Source organism: Lissotriton helveticus, chromosome 11 (genome assembly GCF_964261635.1).
Source record: "Lissotriton helveticus chromosome 11, aLisHel1.1, whole genome shotgun sequence".
In the NCBI taxonomy this organism is placed as follows: domain Eukaryota; kingdom Metazoa; phylum Chordata; class Amphibia; order Caudata; family Salamandridae; genus Lissotriton; species Lissotriton helveticus.
Genome location: NC_136072.1, coordinates 783972702 through 783996081, shown reverse-complemented (window position 1 = coordinate 783996081; position 23380 = coordinate 783972702). Strand labels below are relative to the sequence as shown.

At 40.8% G+C, this 23380-nt stretch overlaps 1 protein-coding gene across 4 annotated transcripts in view; it reads left to right on the top strand.

The window, feature by feature from the left end:
- STAMBP (STAM binding protein) overlaps nucleotides 1–23380 on the top strand; it is a 110411-nt gene that overhangs the window by 64189 nt on the left and 22842 nt on the right. For all 4 annotated transcript variants that reach the window (XM_078666725.1, XM_078666723.1, XM_078666726.1 and 1 more), the window contains one exon: nucleotides 7169–7264. In XM_078666725.1, the coding sequence (XP_078522851.1) occupies nucleotides 7169–7264 (96 nt within the window). The remainder of the gene's footprint in view (nucleotides 1–7168; nucleotides 7265–23380) is intronic.

Genomic DNA, 23380 nt, shown 5'->3' with positions numbered 1-23380 from the left:
AGCATAGCATAACAAAACATAACAAAACATAACATAGCATAACAAAACATAACATAGCATAACAAAACAAAGCAAAGCATAACAAAACATAGCATAAGAAAGCATAGCGTAGCATGCCAAAACATAGCATAGCATAATAAAACACAACAAAACATAGCATAGCATAACAAAACATAGCATAGCAAAACAAAGCATAGCATAATAAAACACAACAAAACATAGCATAGCATAACAAAACATAGCATAGCATAACAAAGCATAGCATAACAAAACATAGCATAGCAAAACAAAGCATAGCATACCAAACACAACAAAACATAGCATAGCAAAACAATGCATAGCATACCAAACACAACAAAACATAGCATAACATAACAAAATGTAGCATAGCAAAACATAGCATAGCATAGCAAAACATAGCATAGCATAACAAAACATAGCATAGCATAACAAAACATAGCATAGCATAACAAATCAAAGCATAGGCTAGCAAAACATAGCATAGCAAAACAAAGCATAGCATAGCAAAACATAGCATAACAAAACACAGTATAGCATAGCATAACAAATCAAAGCATAGGCTAGCAAAACATAGCATAGCATAGCATAACAAAACAAAACATAGGTTAGCAAAACAAAACATAGCATACAGCATCACTCCGCACCACCACAGCATCACTCAGGGCACCACAACATCACTATGCGCTACCACATCATCACTGAACGCCACAGCATCACTCGTTCGCCACCACAACATCACTCAGCACCACCACAGCATCAATCTGTGCAACCATTCAACAACAACTGGTTCAAATATGTTCTCTCAATGTTTCAAGCTTTATTTCAAATGTCACAAAAAGATGTTAATATTTCACTTCTGTTCTTGGATTTTCGTCACAATAAAATTCACTAAACATAATCTTCACAAAAGTTATTTACAAAAGTTTAAGCTATTGCCATTATAAATTACAATAACTTTTATTTAAGTATTAATTAGTAACAAAAAATAAAAGCCATTGTTATTTGTAATATCAATACATCTAAGTCACGTAAATACAACACATATTGCATTACAAATGCTATAGGTGTCACATTTGCGAAAGTTAAAATTATTGGCATTGTAAATGACAAAGCTATTAATTTAGCTATTTTCAAAACCAACACATAAATACAAAATTAGTCATTTACAATACCAATAGCTCAAACTTTCCTAATGCGAGACCTATTGCATTGCAAATGCTTGTTTAACATAGCCCTCTTTTATCTTTTGGTTTTCTTTCCCATAGTATCCTAGTGCCTTGTGATGTCCCTGCAGTAAATACCCCTCCCAGTATGATGTCATAGTTTTTCTCTGTCTCATCTTTGTGAAATCTTACTGGGCACTGCCATTTCTAACAGTATTAACGAATTGAAAAGGCAACCTGTGTCCCTTAATCGGAGCCTGGCTATCAAAACTAAACATAAAAAGTGTTCCTATAGGATGTATTTGTGTCAATGAATGCATATTTTGAAGGATACAATGAATGCATATTTTGAAGGAGATAGCACATGAGAACATGTGCTGCAATAATGCCTGGGTAAAAAGTAAAGTGGTTCTGGACCGTTCATATTTTAAATTCACTGTTAATCATTTAAAATGAAATGATCAGAGAGTGTTTGATTTCAAACAAATTCAAGTTGCGTATTGCATCCATGCCACCTCCCCAAATAATCATTCACTTCTGCCCGAACAAAAAAAACAAAATCTTCACCGTTCTCAGGTCATCACAAGACTCATTATTTCTACAGTCAAAAATAATACAAAATAGAATTTCCCATGGAGGAGCAGATATTCAGGGATGGCTCAGATGATCCCTACTTCCTGTGCTTCATCTTTAATTATTCAGAAATGAAGATTGTTCGCTATTGGGGTTATGTATTCTGTCTATCACCGGGTACCCATACAACCTGCCTTCAATTAGGATATATCTGGCTTCAGGTGTGACACTATAATAAATGGTTCGAAGGGAAACCCATCCCGGACCAAGATCATTACCTCTCTAGCAAATGCAGAGTAATTTGTGTTGAAGAACTGTCCTTCTCTGTCTTTTCTTTAGCCTGTTCGCTTGTGATGCTGTTATATGCAACTCTTACAGAGGACAATATTAATCCTCTGCGCCTGAGAACTGAGTGATCTGTAAATTCCCTTGATATTCCATGTACTCAAAGTATCCTTTATTCAGGTGGTACCTTAGGCTTAAATAAAAATACTATAAGGTAGTCTCAGAGGACTTATGTGGTTACTGAGACCCTTATGTACCTCTGAGTTGTTATGCCAACATGTTTCAGTCCTTCTAATAGAGCCTAAAAAAGGTCTTGGGCATTCATCAGGGCTTAAAGTTTGTAAACCTAGACTTTATTATTTATGGTGAAGGGTACAGTGGAAAATATTGAGAGGACCTACCTCTCTTCAATCAATAGTCAAGGGAAGAAAGACAAACACATAGCAGTAGTGGTACGGACAAAAGGTAAACCTAGTATTGGTACACACAACAGTATCAACTTCTTTTGCAGTGCAATATTGTAAAATATGCACTGATATTTTTATGCACATTAAAACAACATTAAAAACAACAACTGTGGCACATGTGACATAAAACACGCTCATTCACTGCACGCATGCATAGGTGATGAAGACACACGTAGGGGAGGGAGTGCAATATGTAATCCCAGTGAAGATCAATATCTCATTTAGGGTAACCATTGCTACACCTGGCTTGCATCTTGAGACCCCTGGCCTCATTGGTGGCAAAATAAGTGTCTAGAGCCCATGGCCAAACCCACACTCCTTATTTTCTATCCATGTATTTATTCACTATTAGTGTAATAAAAAAGGACCGCAGTGAGCTGGAATGGGACCTTTGGTGGAAGCTGAGGTATGTTAGTGTGCTTGTGAGTGAGAGTGTGTTTGTGAGAAAGAGCATGTATATGTGTGAGCAAGTGTAAATTTAAGTGTAAGAGGGCGTGTGAGAGTCTGGTGGGCATTGAGAGAGAATGTATAAGACTTAGTGTAGGGAAGCAGAAGTGAGTCATAATGAGTGAAATTTAGTGACTGCAAGTGAGTGAGAACGAACAAGAACGAGTCTAAGGAAGTGAGAATGAGTGTGAGTAAGAATGATTGAGTGAGTGTATGTAAGTGATTGTGAGTGAGAATGTTGTTTTATGCTTGCAAGTCTGCTGTTGACTCTGGCATACTGAATGTAGTTTTTGTCTTTTAGAGAGACATGGTAAAATACCAGTACTTGCATATTTGAAGCAATTCTTAGCATGACAGACAACTGTTACAAAATGCTGCTAATGGCATATTAGAAGTAATTCTTGGCTTATGGCATAGCTGTATATAAATGCTGGTACTACCACATTGTAGGTAATTCTTAATATAAAGGAGAACAGCCTGACATATGGGAAGGGGGCAACCATGACAAAATTCTGACCCTGACATACTGAGGTAATTTTGACATTACGGTCACCTATGGGTTATGTATGGCACTGGCATATTGGGGCACTCATGACAAATTGGTAATCCTGGCACAATGGAGCTAAATGTTGATATATGGTGGCATACATCGCACATTTTGAAAAATGGGGTCGCCTCTTGGGGGAGGGCAGCTTTCACTGGCTGTGCTTACCATGAAAACATTTCAATCTTTCAGATCCTATGGCTTTGTAGCAAATCTATGTGAAAATTGTGCATAAAAATTCACTTTTTAGCCAGATTCTTTAAAAGAATTCTCTCGGGGGGCCTTAGTAGAGACCTGGCTTTCTCACTTTGCTTGTTCACTACAATTTAGGGCAAGTTAGCACCATCATTTATATATGTATGGTAGCTAAAATGGACCTTAGTCTGTGTTGTGTTCTTACATTATTAATGCAGTTATAATGGAACTTCAGCGATGTCAGTTTTTGTAATGTCCTCAGTTGCATGGTAAGACTTCCTGAAAAAAATATCAGGGTCAAGGGTCATATGGCGTCTCTTCCTCTTATGTAATTAAGGTCAAAGGGCATGTGATAACATTTCCGCTACCCCAGGCATTTTGATAAATTGATGCCCATGTTTTCTCTCTTTTCTGGCATAGCTCTAGCCCTTGAGTAGATCTTCTCCGACCTTCATCTTTTTTATGGGTACTGTCCCGCCTTCTTCTCCACTTGATACTTAGATGCAGGGTCCAGGAGCATTGGACCAGGACCCTTACGCCCTGCACTGGGCCTGGCACTCTCTTCACGGTTGATAAGACCCTTAGTCTGCTGCACATTCCTTCCATGTATTGCCCTACAGCTGGAAACAGTATGTCTTCCGTGAAAACTATTTTATACAGATATGGGTACAATTTGTAGATCTTTACTACCAGAAAGCACAAGCTGTATGGTTGCAAAAGATTCTGTGTTGGTCCCTCTATTGTGTGCTGTACTTCACACCTATGTTACTCTCTCTCTGGCGTCTTGCTTTTCTCTTCTTCACCCACCAACTGGTTCATTGTCCCCCTTACTCTTGCAATACTTTTTTATTTTTATATTTGTACTTTCATGCCAAAGCAAATATTTTTTATTTACCAATCCAAGTGGCGCCTGCAATCCCATATCGTTAAATAAAAAAAGGTAAAATGTTGCGCGCCTTATTTTGTACGAGCAGGTGTGTGTTGTGACACATGCACACACTTACAGAATGACTCTACTCATCACCGCAGTCAAATAATATCTCCTTTTTTTTTTTGCTGATGCTGTGCAACATCTGCACCCTGCACTTGCAAAGTAAATAGGTCCAAAAGGCGAGACCTATTGGTTTTGCCAGTGCTTGTTTGTTTCTTTTGTTCTGCATGCATGCATTCTTTTCTGGCTTCTGTTTTTCCAGAGCAAAATACCAACTTGCCAGATATAAATCAATAGTAATGCGAAGGTACTCCCTCTTAAGATTCAGTGGTTATGCACATTATTACATAGCTGTCATCTATCCGACATCAAGACCTACCAGAGGTTAAATCTTCCTGCATATAACAAATAACAGGCATTACACTTTGTCATCAATTATACCACAAGAAAATCAATCGCCGTTTAGAAGCTTTCTGTGTAATAAGTGCATCCTTACTGCTTTCATATCAGTAAGAGATTAAAGTAATTAAAATCAGGTGCAACTAAACAAGTGCACATGGTAACTTGATCATCAGGAAGTTCTTCCACCTGTCTATAATATCAGAAACTTTGTCAGTTTGATCAGGTGCATTCAGGTTTATGGTAACACATAAAGCATGGATTTCATTATATTTGTAGCGTGTCAGAGAAAGAAGTGTTGTGGAGGATTATAAAGTGAATTCCAAACATTATTGAAGTCATCATCCCACAGTGAGAAAAATGTACACACGGAGAAAGTTCAGGATGGTTGCCAATCTGCCCATGAGTGGTCATCACAGCAAATGTACCATAAAACCAGATACAATGATTCTCCTAGAGTTTGCAGACATCTACAAAGCAGCATTCAGGTATCTATGAACTCCTGCCAATGCTTTAAAAGTCCGAGCTCGTTCTACCATTAAGGAAGTACTGAAAAAGTATGGCTTTTATGCAGTGGTAGTCGGGAGAAAACCTTCTTTCCAATAGGAAGTTTGCCATCAGCACCTGAATAAACCACCAGTGTTCTAGAGCTCATGACAGACTAGACCAAAGTGGAGGTGTTTAGCTGTAATGCACATCAGTGTGAATCAAACGGGTATCTCCAGACGAATCTCTTACCAATGTCAAGGGGTGGTAATTAGGGCCATCTTTGCAGCAGAATCTAGATAGCTCATAGTCAATAGGTCCACCGTTGGCAATACTTATGGGCTCACAGTACATATACCAAAGAGTAACAATACCTAAAAGCACAATGTCATTAAATAACAGGAAACCAATACATAATACTACATTTGCAGTCATTTTATTCAGAGTGTTAATGATTGTTATATCTAATCTTATCAGTAACATTATTTATGGCATTTGTATTCAGTATGCGAGTAATAGTTTGCGTGGCCATTCTGCAAGTCATGGATTGCAGAGCTAACTATGACTGGAGAAGTTCTTCTCTTGTTTAAAAAAAGGTTTTTGGTTTACCATAACTTCACTTTAACTTATTATATGTATATGTAATTTTTCTACAAAAGAAATCCCCAGCAAAAGGTTGTTCTTGGTGGAAAGAAGACTCTCACTCCACGGTGACTATAATCATAAGTTACTTTACTGGCTGACGCGTTTCGAGCAAAAGCTCGAAAGGGGATTTCTTTCGTATATTGCTGGGATTCGGCACCCGTAACTCGCACCGACCCCGGGAGGAGTGGAGCCGGTCTCGTGTCGGAGACCTTTCCTTTCGTAATTTTTTATACATAAACATTTCTTTGGCAACCTCCTAAAACATGTATTTTTGATTGTATGTATATGTTTACATCCAAATGAATGCAAGATTGTGATATATGACTGTTTTCAAAAAAACCTATTACCTTTCCTGATGAGGGCCCCCAAAATAGCTTGAGAGGACTGAAACATCAACCACTTCTGGATTGCTTTAAGATTATCGGCTATAAATATTTGCTTTCTGTTATGAATATTTTTTGGACAGTTGGTGTGTTTTTCAAACAGTGAGCTTGTTGATTATCAAAATGTCTTGCTTTTCCTATGTTAACTTGCATATAGCCCTGTTATATCACACAGCTACTGCACCTCTCCAAATAGCGCTGCATTTTTTTCTTTTTTCATCGCCACACCTGGTTTCATATGAGAATTAAATCTGTATGTGAAATATATATATACCTATTGTGACTTATTTGCCTTTAAACACATAAAAGCCTGGATCATCAAGCCTGGATCATCAAAACTTATCTTAGTCATACAGTAGCAGACGATAAGAACAGTTATCCTCAGTAGCCTAGTGATAATGGAAGGTTTTCTAAGGAAAAAAGGTAACAAGCAAACCATCTTTGGTGAAACAATCAAATGGAAACCCACACTTTCATAATCTGAAACGTCAATCAAAAGGAAAATGAAAGATTGAACAAAATGTGTGTACAAAGTCTAGAAACTAGAGAGACCATAAAGTCTTTCTCTGAATATCTTTGCATCTGTCTCTTTGGCTGTATTTCTAACATAAAGCATTGTTTGCTTCCAGAAACTGAAGGAGATTGCATTCCCCAAGGCAGAAGAACTGAAGAAGGAGCTGTTGAAAAGATATGCTTTGGAGTATGCAGCATACAGTAAGCACAAGGTAGGTCTGAGCTGGCAAGATACTTTTATTCTTTATCGCCTACCTAATTTATTTATGTTTTCTCCCGCATCCTCCTTATTTTGCTCTTCCTCCCATTTCTCCAATATTTGTAACTAATTGACATCTTATATTAAACCCTCCTGTCGCTTGGGAAATTCTCGTAAAATGTCAGATGTACATGTAATGTGTTTGGTATGAATGGTAATGCAATAGGTCTCACTTCCATGTCTCTGCAGTGCAGTAGCGGCTGATCTGTGGAAAGAGTGGTGAGGCGGGGATGGGGGTTGACGACAGACGACAGGGAGGTGGGGTGGATAGACAACTAATAAAAAAATAATAATTATAAATTGGGGAAAAAAGAACTTGCCTGCCATCCAACACTCTTCTTCGCCATGTCCTTGCTGCAGCACACAGGCACACAGGCTCCCAGTGTTTCCTACAGGCAATCCTGACGCTGCTCTCCTGCTTAAAAACAGCATCAGGATTGGCCTGCGCGCCATGAATTCGATCTCCCAGAGGGACTTGGAGCATGTGCTTGCTTTCTCCAACCTGGCAACGCAGCTGGGTTGGAGACGGCTCAGTGCGCATGTCGGTTTGGTCGTCCTGAGACAGCCCCCCAAACCGACATGTGCACTGAGTGCAGTGACCACTACTCCCTCTCGTGACTGCACTGGCTCTGCCCCCAACACTCGCCAGGTCTTAGAACCTGAAAAATAAAATGATAATAAACCAGTTTTATTATCAATTTATTTGATAAATTTTGGGGCGGGGGCAACGGTCCTCCACCATTGCGGGGTATCCGCCACTGCTGTTTGTAAATAACCTGTCTTTGTTCTTTCATAAGGTAGGTAACAGCCCAGGATTGTTCAGCCACCTATTTTGTACCTTAGGCCACATAGTAGTTGATATGGCTGTGTATCCTGATTGTTGAAGATCAGTTGCCCTCATACCCCAGTGCCCGTCAGACATGTGACAAAGAACCATTGGTAATTAGGTTGTAAACCTGCTAGTGGTATAACTGTGATCTAACTTATTGGGGTTGTATGTGTATATTTTGTATGTAGTTGTATTATTTTACCAAGACATAATAAAAATCCAAACGGTACTGTAGATTTCAAATCCACAGTTTATTACCTGGATGTCCTCTATGTAACTGAAATACTTTCCCTCCAGACCACATACCTTAGCAAAACAGAATTAGACTTTGGTCTGTTATGGAATGTTGGGAAAGTTCAGCTTACAAATTAAATTAAGCCAGCAAGTGCTCAAGGGCGTGAATGGATGATTAATCCTGCTTTATCAAATCTATCCAGGCTTTTGGGTCGCATTACTACTACCTGTTTTGCAGGTCTTCACTAACATGAAAAATGTCAAACTTGAACTGTCAGCCATTTAATTCCTATGTACTGGCACTGGTCTGACAAATGGTTGAGAACATTTCCTTCCAGGCCTTGAGCGATGGGGGGGCTATAAAAAGCTTTGGGGACTTGCATCCAAATAAGCTTTTCATCTTAATAGAAAATGCTCAAACAGAGTTTGCACTGGGACCGGGACACTTCTTGTGCTATGCTGGCGTGGCGGAAATGGCCAGGAAGACATGGACCACATTCCCTGCGGCACTAGGGGTGTCTGCCACTTTGGGAGCCCTGCTGACCTGCCTGTCCAGCAGGCACTTGATATCTTTGTTGTAGAAAGCCTTAAGACCAGATGCATTGGGAAGCCGTTTGCGGGCACGGGGGCATGGGACGGGGACCTGGGTGCGCCCTTGGTGTATACAGACTGGGCACGTGCCAGCTCACTTACACAGACCGTGTCATGCAATGTACTCTTTTGAGCAGTGCATGATTTCTGGGACCAGCTGGTGTGTGAACTTACAAGGTAACCTTGATACAGGTGTTGGTGATCCCACAATGTTTATTGGGAGACGTTCAAATGCATAAAAGTTACAAGAATGCCTATAAAGTTTTGCAGCACACGCATGGTGGCCTTCGCCGGGATGGGACTGTGTGCTCCGGAGATAGTCCACCGGCACAGGGATGTTGATGAATGATCGTTAGCAGAAGAAGCCCACCTGAAGCTTAGCAGGAGGGATGAAAAAGTGGAGGAAAATATGAGTGTGTGTTGTGGAGTTAGGACATAAGCTCTTCCTCTGGGGCTGCACAGGACAGCGAGGACAGTGAAGGCCCCGCATAATGGCGTCCTGTCATCGAATGGCATGATTGTGTGTTTAAGAGCAAAGTACGCCTTACAGCTAGTAAAGACAATTCCTGGACCCAGAAGGTGTTTTCCTGCGCACCTATTACCATTGAAGAATATTCACCTTTGGATAACATTTTCTACCTTGGAGTGCAGTGGTCCACTAACATGATTGTGTGTTTGGCATGTGTCATGACCCGGGGTGCTGCTCCCTTTGTCTGCTTCCTGCATTCTATGGTTAATATCTATACTGCTGCAATGTTTAATTCATGTAAAATTGGAAAACAACGTTGTTTAAAAAAAGATATATATATTTCTCTAAATATATTTACAACTCACATTCTCATGTAGTATGTACCACTGCAGTTTTAAGTGTTTATCTATAGGCTATGAATTGTGTGAGAAGTACAGGCCCCCAAATGTGCTCGATTCTGTACAGTGTTTCATTATAATAAACTGCAATTAGGTTTGATTAGCATTCTGACAATGTTTGAGTACTTCAGCTATGCTCACCCTACAGTCCTTGTTAAACAGTCTGATAATGTGTTCACTAGCCTGTAACTAACACATCAGAATCTATCCACAGTCCTTTCAACTTGTGTACACAAGCAGGAATGTAGTAGTTGGAGAAGAGGACCAAAATGAAACTAGGACCACCAAAAAATTGTATTTCTTTCTGTAGTTCTCATCCCTGCATACCATGGTTGACTCCTTACCGTGGTCCCCCTATCTGTGTAAACATATGAACCTACTTACAATAAAGTAGTCACAGGGCTTATGTCCACTTGTACAATATTTCATCCTAACAGTATTCTGTTGGATTTCATAAGAAAAAGTAGAAAGAACAAAGGAGAAATCACAGCCTAACTATGAGTCATAACTGCACGTAATAAGCCCAGAAAGGAGTAATCGCTCAGTAGGGTGTAACATAGTATAATGAACACTTTATTCCTATGAGTCTCACTATGCCATTCCGTAATAGAAGGGGTACTTTGATTCTCCAAAAGCGGACCTATCCAATTTCTGGCATGATTTAGCAAACTAATAGATTTCACCCTCAATCTTTATGATTAAACCGTACAGAGGAGGGACTCCAAAGATGACGAAGGAAATGCAGGCACATCATCAGACTAACCCCACTCCACCCATGATAAAGTAAGTCAGTTACTCATTTGAACCCAATACAACATGATTATTGAACACATCAGCAGCATATAACGAATTGATGCTGCTTGTTGATCATGATTTTAAGGACCTCCGAAGCATGTAAGGCAATGTATTGAGGTTTTTTTCGAGCACAGCCATTTCACGTGGTAGTGCTCTCTACTAAGTTTAAGAAATTCCCGACTTTGCCTGGCTCTGTGTCCCATAATTTGAAACATTTTTGTGTTTCATGTTTGGTGTATCAAATTGGGGTATTCGTTGAGGGAGGTAAGTAACCACTTCAAGTAATAATCAAAATCCTTGTCAGGGTGACCCACTAAAGTTCACTAATTAGCTTTGTCATCTGGTAACTATGGCACAGAGCAGACAGGCTTAACTTCAAGGCAATGTATGAAGTATTTATGCAGTACTAAAACAGTAATAAAGTTAAAATGTTAAACAATAAGAATCAAAAAATGAATTTGAAACATAGAGTACAATTTAATAAAGAGAATCACACCAAAATAAAAAAAATCCATTAAGGGGAACTTTATAAATATGTATATACATTTTGAAATTTCAACGAAGCAGTGCCAAGAAGCACAACAAAGTCAATGAAATTCAATGGCCGTGGTAGAACAGGACCTAGGCAGAATTGACGCTGACCGCAATGGAGCACGGGTCGGATATATTTGGTTCACCATGGTCAAACATTTTAACTTCTGACTTTGGTCTTTAAGTCGCAATCCACCAGAGTATATATCTAAAGTCCGCCTACAATCTCAGGCACTTAAATACTCAGTCTATAGGCAGCAGATGACAGGAGGGTCCAGTTCAGGTCACTTGCCACTGGTCAGCTGGGCATGTCAAAGCGAGTTCCACTGTGATTAGGGCCTGACTGACTGGGAGGACAAAAAAAGGCCATGCTTTTAGCTTTCATTTAGCTGTGACAGGGGAAGCCTCTTTGAAGTGTGTGCCAAGTGTCACATGAAAAACTGTAGCGGTCCTGTGAAACAGGATGTGACATTCAAGCAAGACTTTAATGTCAAAGAGGATCCTTCTAGCCTCATCTACATATTCTGTCCAGTTCAGATGGGTCATATCCGCTCATTCAGGTCAGCCTATTGTTTGATCCTGGAAGCCGTTCACACCTCTGCATAGGGGAGCCATCAGCTGTCAAGTGACTGTTGGAAGGCACTGAAAGGCCTTAGAACCCAAAGGCATGTGAAAGGTAACTTTTCTAAAGTACCTTTTCTGTAATAGTTGCACCAAATTCGACTTTACCATTACATTGAATTTTCTTTAACTGTTAAAATGATTTCTTGAAATATTTCTCCAGCTGTCTCCTAGGCAGAAATAAAAAAAAATATTGTTATACTTTTGCATGTCCTACTCATAAACACCATGCACCCTGCCGTAGTGGGCAGTAAGATCTGCTCTGGGGTGACTTATTAATGTATACAAGGCAGGTGTAGGCCTGTCAAAGAAGATTATTTTGACAGTTCGAGGTTGCAGTTTAAACCTACAGACAGGCACTGGTGGCAGGCCTGCAGTCATGGTTGCATTGTCACTACAGTGGGTGCACAATAGGTGCTGCAGCCCGCTGGTGACATTTACCTTATAGACCCTTGGTACACTTTGGGTATCACATTGCTAGTGACTCATAGGTAAGCTACATATGCCAATCAGGTATGCCAATTACATGTTGAAAGGAGGAGCAGAAACACTTTACTACTGGTTAGCTGGGGTAAAGTGCACAGACAACCATAGCCAGCAGAAGATTGGGTTCAGCAACAAAAAAAGGTAAATAAATTGGGTGATCTTGCAGAAAGGGCAAATTTCCAACATTGGATTTGGTGTTGATATGCACCTTAAAGGAATATCCTTGCCTGTAGGATGAATGAGTCGCATATAATAATCGTAGATTAACACAACTTTAACACAGCTTTAAAAAACAAGACCTAGAAACAGTTTGATAGTCTGAAAAATAAAAGTCTTCACATCAGAGAACCTATCACATAGAAAGCCAGGGACAAATGATATTAAAAAAGATATAAGGAATCCCTTTGACCTTGATATTCCGACCAGTAAGTTAGCTATAAACGTTAATGGCTCTCATACCATCCCCTAGAAGAATCTGATCAGCTTAATTAAAAAAGGAACAGCTTTCACCTATTTTGGAGAATGTTTGGGGGTATTTAATCCTGGAAAGGGGATACGGCAAGGTATCCATTATCTGTTTGATTACATTACATAAGGTGGGTGTTACAAGTTCCAAGACCCACTTCAGCTGGATAGCCCAAACATAAAAGTTTAAATTAAGAAGAGCCCAGCCACTTTTCATGACAGCTTGTCCATATAACGTGGATTCCTTTTTGTGGCATGTGTAATCATTTGTCCGTTTGGAAGAGCTGCAGGATATACAAATGAGGTATTTTGGAAAAGAAATTGCTGCCAAAATGGTCCTTTTAATGTAATTAAGAGAACTAACTAGGTTCAGAGGCAATCCTCTGATAGCCTTGACCAAACCTAAACATGAGATGCCATTTAACGGCCATTTAACGTAATGATATTTCATTGCTTATACGGGACTAAAAACCACAGATAACTAGGACTCAGATGGAATAGAGAAAGGCGTAGTTCCCTGCATCACCTCTGTTTTGCATTTATTTACTTTGTTTCCATATACCAGTTTATACACTCATTAGTTGCAGTATATAACAACAAATACTCTGCATATACTGCAACCAGTGTGCACCTTGAATATGCGCAACCAGAGAATACCAATGGGACAGAATATAGAGGACATTATATTGCAAAAAATATTTCCAGGTGAGTAAGTCTAGATTTTCTGTGTCTAACTCCACATCTATAAACCTATGTGTTACATATATTTTTAAGGTACGTAGATGTAGAGTTTGGAGCAGTAAATGTGTACTTCCACATAAACGCTTACCTATAAACACTTACCTTTCAATATTCTGTCCCTTGATGGTCTTGAACCATGATATTTTAGTGGTAGATATTCAGCACTTCAATCCTGTAACCTTTTAAGATAGCTGCTGTGCAAAACATTAACTGTATTTGAAGAATTGTGAGTTCGATTTGCCAAGGGCATGATAGCAAGATGTATTAATAGTTAGGAAAGTAACCCTAGGGATCTATAAAAATGCTGCAAGATGGAAATTTAACAAGACAGTCAAATCTAGTTTCTGATTTTAAACTCTAACCTTTCTAAGTGTTTTCTCAGACCAAACTTTGCAAGCGCAGGCCAATTAAAACTCCCACCTCTTGTGGTCATATGCTTTCTCATGGGCAACAGACATGAACCCATATTGTGAACCTAGAGACACCAATAAATCTTTGACCCTTGAAGCATTTAATGTGTTCTAACAGATGTCAAAATCTTATGTGCCAGTCTAGAGTACGACAGAGAGAAATACATTGTCTTGTAGTAAATATCGTGACATATATTTTTCATCTATATTAAGGTAGAACGATTAGTCTATAAGTACTGCTGAGTAAACCATATTTACATAGCTTTAGGATAAGAACTTCGATCCTTATTTAGAATTTGGTTTACAAGATACTCTGTCACATACATGGTGGGGTCTCTATAGCATCGGTAATATGACAGACAGAATTTTTGCCATGGTTTGACAGAGTAGCCTTTCCACCAAACTATATTTAAGGCCACATGTTCTGCTATGTTATGTTAAAGAGATTTATTATCGTGCACGAATCACCCTGGGAGAGGTATCTCGGCGCTGAAGCAAAAACACCGGCGGGAAGACTCGGAGTTAGAAAAGCAGTGTTCATTCCAGTAAGAGTTGGCCAAAAAGGAAAAAGTCCTGCTCCCTGCTCTAGTCTTATGATGCGAGGGACAGTGAGCAAGCCTTTGTCGCTGGATCTCAGAGTCCTAACTGGACCGTAACGTTTAAGCTTCTGTTGAGGTACTTGGGGCCTTTCCCTGTAAGCGACATGTGGGTAAGGCAGCACATTCTAAAAACTATTCTCTTACAGGAAACCAATGCACAGATCTCAGTTGAGGAGTGGAAGCGGTACCAGAGGGAAGATTGGAAAAGAGATGGGTCGCTGTGTTTTGTATAACTTGAAGTTTTGAAAGTAAAGTCTCATTTGCAGAAGCAAGTAAAGTGTTACCCTAATCCAATCTGCTTACAATGAGCGCCTGCACCCATGTTTTCCTCTCAGACAGAGGAAGAAAATGAAGAGCCTTCCTCAAAAAGGCACATCATGTGGTAGCAAGTACCCACAGTAGACAGAACCTTCTCTTTCCCTGTTCAGGGTTTGATCTAAATGGACACTGAGGTTTTTAACTCCCTGTTTGTGTATTGGTGCCAAGCCAAGTTCTTCAGGCCACCAGTCGGCTGACCAAAGCTGTTGGGCTCTGTCAAACAGAATAATCTCAGTTTTTCCCACATTCAGTTAAAGACAGGTGGTAGACATCCAATCGACAATTCCTTTCATTCCTGTCGCAAAGCGTTTTTTTTTTGCCTTATTCAGGACTTTGTTGAAAGTGATGACCAACTGTGTCATCAGCTTAGGACAGAATTTCAAAGCTGAAAGCTTTGATGATCTTGGCGAGGGGGGGGTGACATAGATGCTAAAAAGCATGGGGCTTAGACATGAGCCATGGGGCACAACCTAGTCAATAATCATAGTACAGGATTTGAAAGAGCCCAATTAGATGGTTTGGGATCTGTTTATAAAAAAATCAGAGAACCATTGTAGGGCTGCCCACAGATGGCAATTTCATACAGCCATTGTAGCAGTCTAGTATGGGACACTGGGTCAAATGCTGCTGATAAATCCAACAGCACAAGCGTAGCAGGTATATCAGCATCAGGAGCTAAACCTATGTAATCTGTCACTCCCACTAAGGCGGCTTCCGTGCTGTGAAAGTATCGGAACCCAGATTGAGGTGGGTCCCAGGTCTTGTTATTTTCCAAGTAGTCCGAAAGTTGCTTGTTAATTTGATCTTCTAGCAGTTTGCCTAGTAAAGGAAGCAGCGAGATGGGCTGATAGTTTGCAAGGTTTGTGGGTGCGAGATTAGTCTTCTTTTATATTGGCATAACCTGCGCAGCTGTCCACGACGGGATCTTTCCTGTGTTTATAAATAGATTGAACAAGGAGTATATAGGCGGGGCTTACTGATTCGAAAGTAGTGCATGAATTCTGGGAGGACATAAACCCAAAGGAGAGCCAGATTTGGCAGTTCACAAAGAACTTTTAATTAGTTCTTGGGTGAACGCATTAAACTTTCCTAGGCTGCAAGCACAGTTAATGGCAGGAGATTTGAGATTAGGTTCCATAAAAATCTGATCGGGCGCACTGGGCACGTTCTGATAAATTAGATCAATTGCATCATCAAAATAATCAGCTAACAAGTAGCACAATTCTTGCAAAGCCTGTATTTTTGGGGAGCACGCGCTTGGGTCAATAAAGTCCTTCAGCACTTTAAAAAGCACTTTAGAAGAGTGGCCAGCTTTGCCAATTTGATTTATGATATGGATTTTTCGATCAGTTTTGATATTTCTATGATACTTCGTGAGAGCAGTTCTATATGCTTCCTTATCATTAAGATTGTTTGTTGTGCGCCAGCGTCTTTCAAGCTTTTTACAGGAGGATTTCTCTTTACGCAGTTCGACAGTGGGTTTTATCTTGTTACATATCCCCTCCAGTGTTAAGGTAGGGCGATTGAGCTATGTACAAGTGAGTGATCAAATTAATATCACTGACTTAGATGTAAAGACTTAAGAAATTGCCAGTTTTAAAGAAGTTATAGATCACGTTTGTCAAGTTAACTTTGTATCCACGCTACCAATTGTTATCCATTTTCATTCTGAAAGCTACTTTAGTTTTTCCCAACTCACTGAAAATAGATATAAAGTTTTCTTATTTTTAATGTTGTTTTGAAGGTATCTGTGAAATTTTTCACTTGCTGAATAATAGTTTACTTGAATTATTCTGTCCCATTTGCATTGATTAATGGTGGGTAGGGGCTATGGTGTTATCTATTGTAGTTACATTTTTTTTGGTGGTGCATCCAGTTTGGCCCTGGTGAATCACCAAGAGATTATTATCCAAATCTTGACAGTGACCAGCGGTGAATGAACTAAAGTGTTTTTTTGTCAGAGCTCCAACCACTGGGTATAGTGAATGGAGTAGTTGAGGGTGTACTGTGATTTACCATCTTGGACTCCTACCGCTTATAGCCTGAAATGTCGACAATAGTCTAAGGCCAAGCAACAGAAAAGTTGTGACGATTTACGAACCTGGTTGAACAATAAAAATTAGCTTGCTACTACAGTAAACGTACTCCTGAGATGTTCCCTAGGGAAACCTTAAGGGTTTTAAAAGAACCTTCATCCTACTGTTCCTACTTGAGAAACCTACTGCATCTGGGCGTGCTATGATGCCTGAGGTACAGCGGAGTAAGTTTGTGTTTGGGAAAATCAAGTGAGAACAAGTGATTTTAAAATTGTCTCAAGGCCACCAGCCAGTTAAGGTATTCTTTATTAATGGTAACATTGGGCAAGTTTTAAAAACCGTGGTGTATGTTTTATGAGACGTGAATGGTCTCGAACAGCCATAGTCTTGGGCTGCATGTTTTAGCCATTACAAATAAGTTCCAATTGGGTCAGTATGGTTTTTGTCCATACCATTACTGCATGCTGTGGGAAACTGGCTTTTTATATAATTTACCAAAAAAAGAGGTACGCTATGTAGAAAGTCCAGACAGCCCTTATTGGCTTACCAGGCTTACATTAATCCCTCTCTCTTGTGGTAGTGTGGTCGAGCAGTTTAGGCTTATTGGAGGGTTGTGTTAAACATTTGTTGAACACACAGAGTCGAAAGATGAAGCACACACTCCAGGCCAATTTAGAAAAATAACTGGTATTTTTATATATTTTTTAACACTATGAACTTCGTAATTGGGTAAGTACTTTTTGAGTTAAAAATGTCACACAAATGCATTTTTTCGCAGTAATGTTTTCCTATGAAGAAAGAAACGTATACTTCATACAGGTACTTGCAATTGTATTTTGGGGCTCCCATGTAGGACTTAGGCACTAGGAGGTCAAGGTCACAAGATCCACTAGCTGTTCGGGTTCATCTGCCCTGGATAGTCTGGGTGCAGAGGTGCTGGACAGGTTGGTAGCCTTGCGCAGTACACAGTAGGTAAAAAGAGGGCAATTCCTAGAAACAGGCTGGTGAGAGGGACTTGGGGACATGTATTGGAGCTCCCAATTGGGGGCTCAGTTCCTAGGGTCTTGGGAGCAGGGAGGCGCAGTCTGTGTTCATGAACCCGGGCTGGGGAGCTCGGGTGCAGAGGGGTTTGGTCGGCTGAGCCTGGGCGTCAAAGGCACTCACGGTTTTCTGTCAGACCTTCAAAGGGGATTTAAACAGGACAGCTGGGCCCACTCTCGGTGCTGGCCTCTGCTATTCTGATGTCCCTCGTAGGCTAGGCGGACTTTGTGGTGTTGGAGTCCCGATTGGACTTCAAATAAGCTTTGGTTTCTGCAAGGGGTGCGGTACTCTAGGTATTGTTGCAGGGTGTCTCCTGGGCCTCCTGGCATCTCCAAACTTGGCGAGGAGACGAATCTGATCTCTGGGATCACAGTGACCTCCTCCTGGGCGGCTGCTGCGTCGGTGAGCCCAGTGGTCAGTAGATCAGTGAACTGGACATGGCAGTCTGTTTCTACAGGTTGCACTACAGTGGCTCCTACACTTCAGGGGAAAGGCAAACGGCTTGGCAATGTGCTGAGGCCTTTTGAGACTTTTGGAGGATGCAGAGCTGCAGAACAAGTCTGGTTGTCTCGATTGTCATGACAGGAGCAGGCAGGCTGGGTTCGGCGCCAAAGACCACAGACAGTCCACAGTTCTTGCTTCTTCTTTGGCTCTTCTTTGTCCTTCTTCTTTTGTCAGGGGAATCTAAGTTCCTGGTGTCAGGGGGCCACCTAAATACTGAATTTAGGGGCGTTAAAGGGAGTGAAGTGTTGTAGCCATTGGGATACTTACCTTTGGAATCACTATATCCCCTATATGACCACTTCCTGTAGGGAGTCCTGTCCCAGAGTTCCTACTTCCACCAAATCAAGATGGTGGAATAGTTCCTTTGTAGGGCACATCAGGCAGCCCATCTTAGGGTTGTGGTGCAACACGCCGACTTGCATATCTAATTTCCTGTCTGTCCTGTTGCCAGATGGGCCTTGGGCAGGAGGTGGTATCTTGTAGGTCTGGGGGAAGCCGGGTTCGCATATCAAAGGACACAGAGGCTTGGTTAGCAGATTCACTAGCCATCCAGCTGGAGGAGGTGTAAACACCTCCTGCTGATCAGGCATTGTTTCTGACCTTCAGCCGGCCAGAAACATGTTTGTGGTGGCAAGCTAGGCAATACCAATCATCTAGCACACTAAGAGGCTAGTATGTTTCCTGGGGCACCTCTAAGGTGCCCTCCAGTACATATCTTAATAAATACACTACTGCAACAGTATGGATTTATTAAGACTAGGTGTTTGATACCAAACATAATAGGTTTCAGGGACACCATCTTGTAACTGGGGAACTCGCAATGACCAGTGCCCAGTACATATTCATAAGATGGCTTCCCGGTTCACTTCTACTATCTAGCAATTGAACTAGACAGCACAGGGGCTTATCTATTCTTGCAGATATGTTCTCACATGTAATATATTAGGGCTTAATGGTCTGCTGTAGGAGTGATTTACATGTACCCCATGCAATGTCTTTGGCATGGCACAGAGGGTGTGTGCCATGTCATGATTTCTCATTTGTTTGCACCATTTCACGCAGCTTGCAATGGCAGTCTACATGAGTTTGGTGGTAGGTCCCTTAGGATGGCACTGTACATTCTGCAGCCCTTGGAGGCCCTCTTTAGTACCCATGCCCTTGGTAACAGAGGTACCATTTACTACAGACTTACAGATGTGCTAAAGGTCTTGCCAATTAGGGAACAGTTGAGTAGTTAACTTGCTTTAGGGAGGGAGCACTAGCATTGGGGGCCTGGTTAGCAGGAACCCAGTGTACTTCAGTCAAAATTGCATCAAATACCAGGCAAAAAGTGGAGGTGACCATGTCAAAAAGGGGCCCTTTCCTACGCATGCACCGAAGACATGCAGTGCTACTATAACTGATCATAACTTACAATAAACCGTATCACTTCTTGGGAATTTTCAGTTGTAAATGAAAAATGAGAGAGACATTATGATTACATGGTAGCAGTAGATAGCATGGACCACAGGCACTGCCCATGCGACGTGCATATGTCATGCAGTATGTCCCACACATGCTGGAAGCTCCTTCTTAAATTGTGAAATACCCAGTGAACATCTTGATTAACCTGCTGCATTAAATGTCATTCTGTGAGTTGTGTTTGTCGAAGTAACATCATTTACCAGGCAAAAGGTGGGGGCTAACCATGTCCAAAAGAGTCATTTTCCTACAACTATTAATTACAGTTCCGCTCTTGGATCATGTAGGCATCAGTATAAATATGTGCAGGTTCTGAAATGAAGATTTTAAGATCATTAACTTTTGCCATGTGTACCAGAGGCAGAATAGATGAAAGATAACCTACGAAATAATGAACAAAAGAAGCCTTTTTTGCCCCAGTTCAAAGATGGAATTGGTTGAGCCGAAGACTAAGGAGTAATATGATTATTAGCGTATTAAGTTAGTTTCAAAGAAGGTGCCTGATTGATATTAATCATAACTTAAGAGTTATCTGCTCTGATCATACCTGAGATGCTTAGCTTACCTGGAGACCCATAGGCCTTACCTCTGGGCCGATTGGCAGAGAAGCCAGACTGCTGTTCTATCCTCAATGTTCTTTAAAGATTCTAAGTTGAATGATTTATTTGTATTCAGAACTAGTATTACGATAATTGTGTGCCAAAGGAGAATTCCAGCTGGAAATGTTCCTTAGGGTCCAGCGTTTCCTGCCTGCTTCCCACTGCAACTATTGAATTAGTCACTATAGGACTGAGGCCTAAACAGGAGCTCTTATGTACATCAGCATGCTGGGAGTGAATGGTCCTTTTGGTGTCTGAGCAGTGAAAAATGTTGAAATACCTTCTTCAATGCAGAGAAGTCTTCACTACCAACTTTAATGTAAAACCAGTAGTGCTGCAAAACAGATCTCCATCCTGCTGGTCTGTGAAATTACAGGGTCCATCCTTTTCTGCCGCCAAACACATCCTAAGATTGTATTAATAGGAAAGCTAAAGTTGCCCTATTGTAACATTGAACGGCTGAAGCAAGAAATGGGAATCAAAAAACCTCCCCAAAATGTGGCAAAAGTGTCCATGTCAACAGACTACAATCAGGGCAGCAAACCAAAAGAACAGTCACTCATCTGCACTAACAGGAAACAGGGCACAGAACTTTGCCGCCAAAAGGAACAGATGAGGAGGGGGAGGTGAAAACAAAAATTGCTTCAGTCCTCCCCCTTCCTCTGATGAAGGCTAACTTGCCAACCAGCAAATGGGTTTGGAAAACAAGCAACATAAACAACAAAAACATCATCATGCATGTACCATGACGAACTTGCACAGGATCAATTATTGACCACCCAGAGGGGCAATTGAGAGACATCACTTGATTAGAGAAAGTGGTTCACGCAGATCCTGACTGATGTGACCTTCAGGCTGACATTTTACTTTGAAACCACTAAGAATTAGAAAAAGAAAGAATTTCGGAAGTACTAAAACTCCAGAATCCTCTAACATCTGTTATGGTTCCTCATATAATGTTAAAATACTCTGTCAAGTTTCGATAATTTGAAAACTCGTGCAAGTTAATGGCTTTAAACTTGGAAAATATAATTTGCAGTCTGGAATCCCTTACAGATTTCCTCTTGTTAAATGAAGACAATAATTTTTTTCACGAAAAAAGGGATTTATCCCTTACTGTATATTTTATTTCGATAGCATGTTATCGTTGAGCTGTCGTTAACAGGGCATAGTAAAGCATGACTGTATAGGCAGAAATAAAGTCTCATATTGAGCGTTAGTGAGCAACTTCTTCTCCAAGCGCTCTAATTTGCATTTGGTCATTTTATATCGACAAGAAATCATTAAGCAAGTTCAACAGAAAAGAGGGCTCTAATGTACAATAAATGCAAACAAAGTATATGTAAAAAGAAAACAGTTACCAGTATCGCGGTATTTAGATTGAATGCAAATTATACTTGGGTACACAAGGTACTTTGAGATCCTAAAACGTGTGTACCAGTCAATTAATGGCTATGTATAAGGCATTTATACAGTGTGCACCTAGCCAAAAGGAAGCTGAGTACTGTTCATGCGCAAATATTGAAAACCTAGTTGGAGTTTGTGTAAACCAAACTCATTATAAACCTTTACTATGTCCAGTGATTTTTTTCAGTATCTGTAGAAAAGCAGTTTGTACATGTAGCATCCACTCAATTCCTTGAATTTTAATAAAATTAGTGGAAATTGAAATAACAATCTTTGCAAAACATATTGCTACGCTGTTCTTGATGGTTAATGACGGCAAATAGTGCTGTTTTTTGCCACTATGCTCTATCTTGATTGGTGCTTCTCTGTTGACCTTCTTTAGTGCTAAATGCCCCAGAATGAGTACACCACTTGTTCTGTATTTGGTGCACACTATCAGAACATGACCTGTTGTGAAGATCTGGGGGTGTTACATGATATGGCTGTGGGGTCTTGTTGTGGACTACACTCACAAAAATATTTATTGGATCCAGTCAGGCCAATTTGTAAACCTTAAGCTCAGCCCTGGGTAACCGTGGATTTGAGCAGCAAGCCTTAGACGAAGGAACTTAGTGTAAAGCTTTTAACAGTACCAAACATCAAAATAAGGAAGTCACGCAACAAGAGACATAAGACTAATTTATAATAGCAGAGCATATTTTGGGGAATTTTCAGAGTCCTTGATCATCAAAATCCATGGGAGGATTCCGAAGATATGGATTTTTAAAATATTAAATAACTTTTAATCCAACCACAAACAAGCATTGGCCCTCAAAAACTTTGCAAACTTTTGGAAAGTTTAAGACAGTTTGGGGAACTGGCCAGCAGAACCTTTTCCAGTCCACTTTCAGCCTTTAGGAAACGACCTCCATAGACTTAAATGGAGTTGCCTGATGCTGGAAATCCAGACAGAAAAGATGCTCAATGATGTTCCCGGAGCTGTGCGATCAACAGGGGTGAGTTGCAGGTGATTCCTCAGTACTCAGGTGAGGTGGGGCAACTTTGACGACCGCATTCGGGGTCCCACGGAATCCTCTTTGTGACAGTGAAAGTGCAGCTGTGCTGGGCTACTGATCTTGCGACAAAGCACAGTGAATATCTTGGTGGGGGTTAGTGTACCTCTTGGCTGATGAATCCGGACTTTGATGGCACTCCAGCATATTCGGAAGCAACTTTTGGCTATCTCGAATTTGTCTCTAGGAGCGCCCGATGGCGGTCAGCGGCAAATCCTCATAAGTGGCTACTGCTTTGCCGGGTTGGGCTTCCTCAACTTTATTGTCACTGATGCTGTTCCAGGGGGCCTGCCGAATGTTCCTTGGGATCACAGCTTTGATCTGGGGCAGGGAGATCAACTTTCCCCTAGCTAGGAGCCACAGGCACAGTCCAAACTTCCCTAGCCCAAAGTGCAGCAGGTGCAGTTCTTTCGTCGGTACAGCCTGTCTTCGTGCTGTTTCAAGGGTAGCAGGGCAGTCCTCTTTGAACCTCAGTACACAAT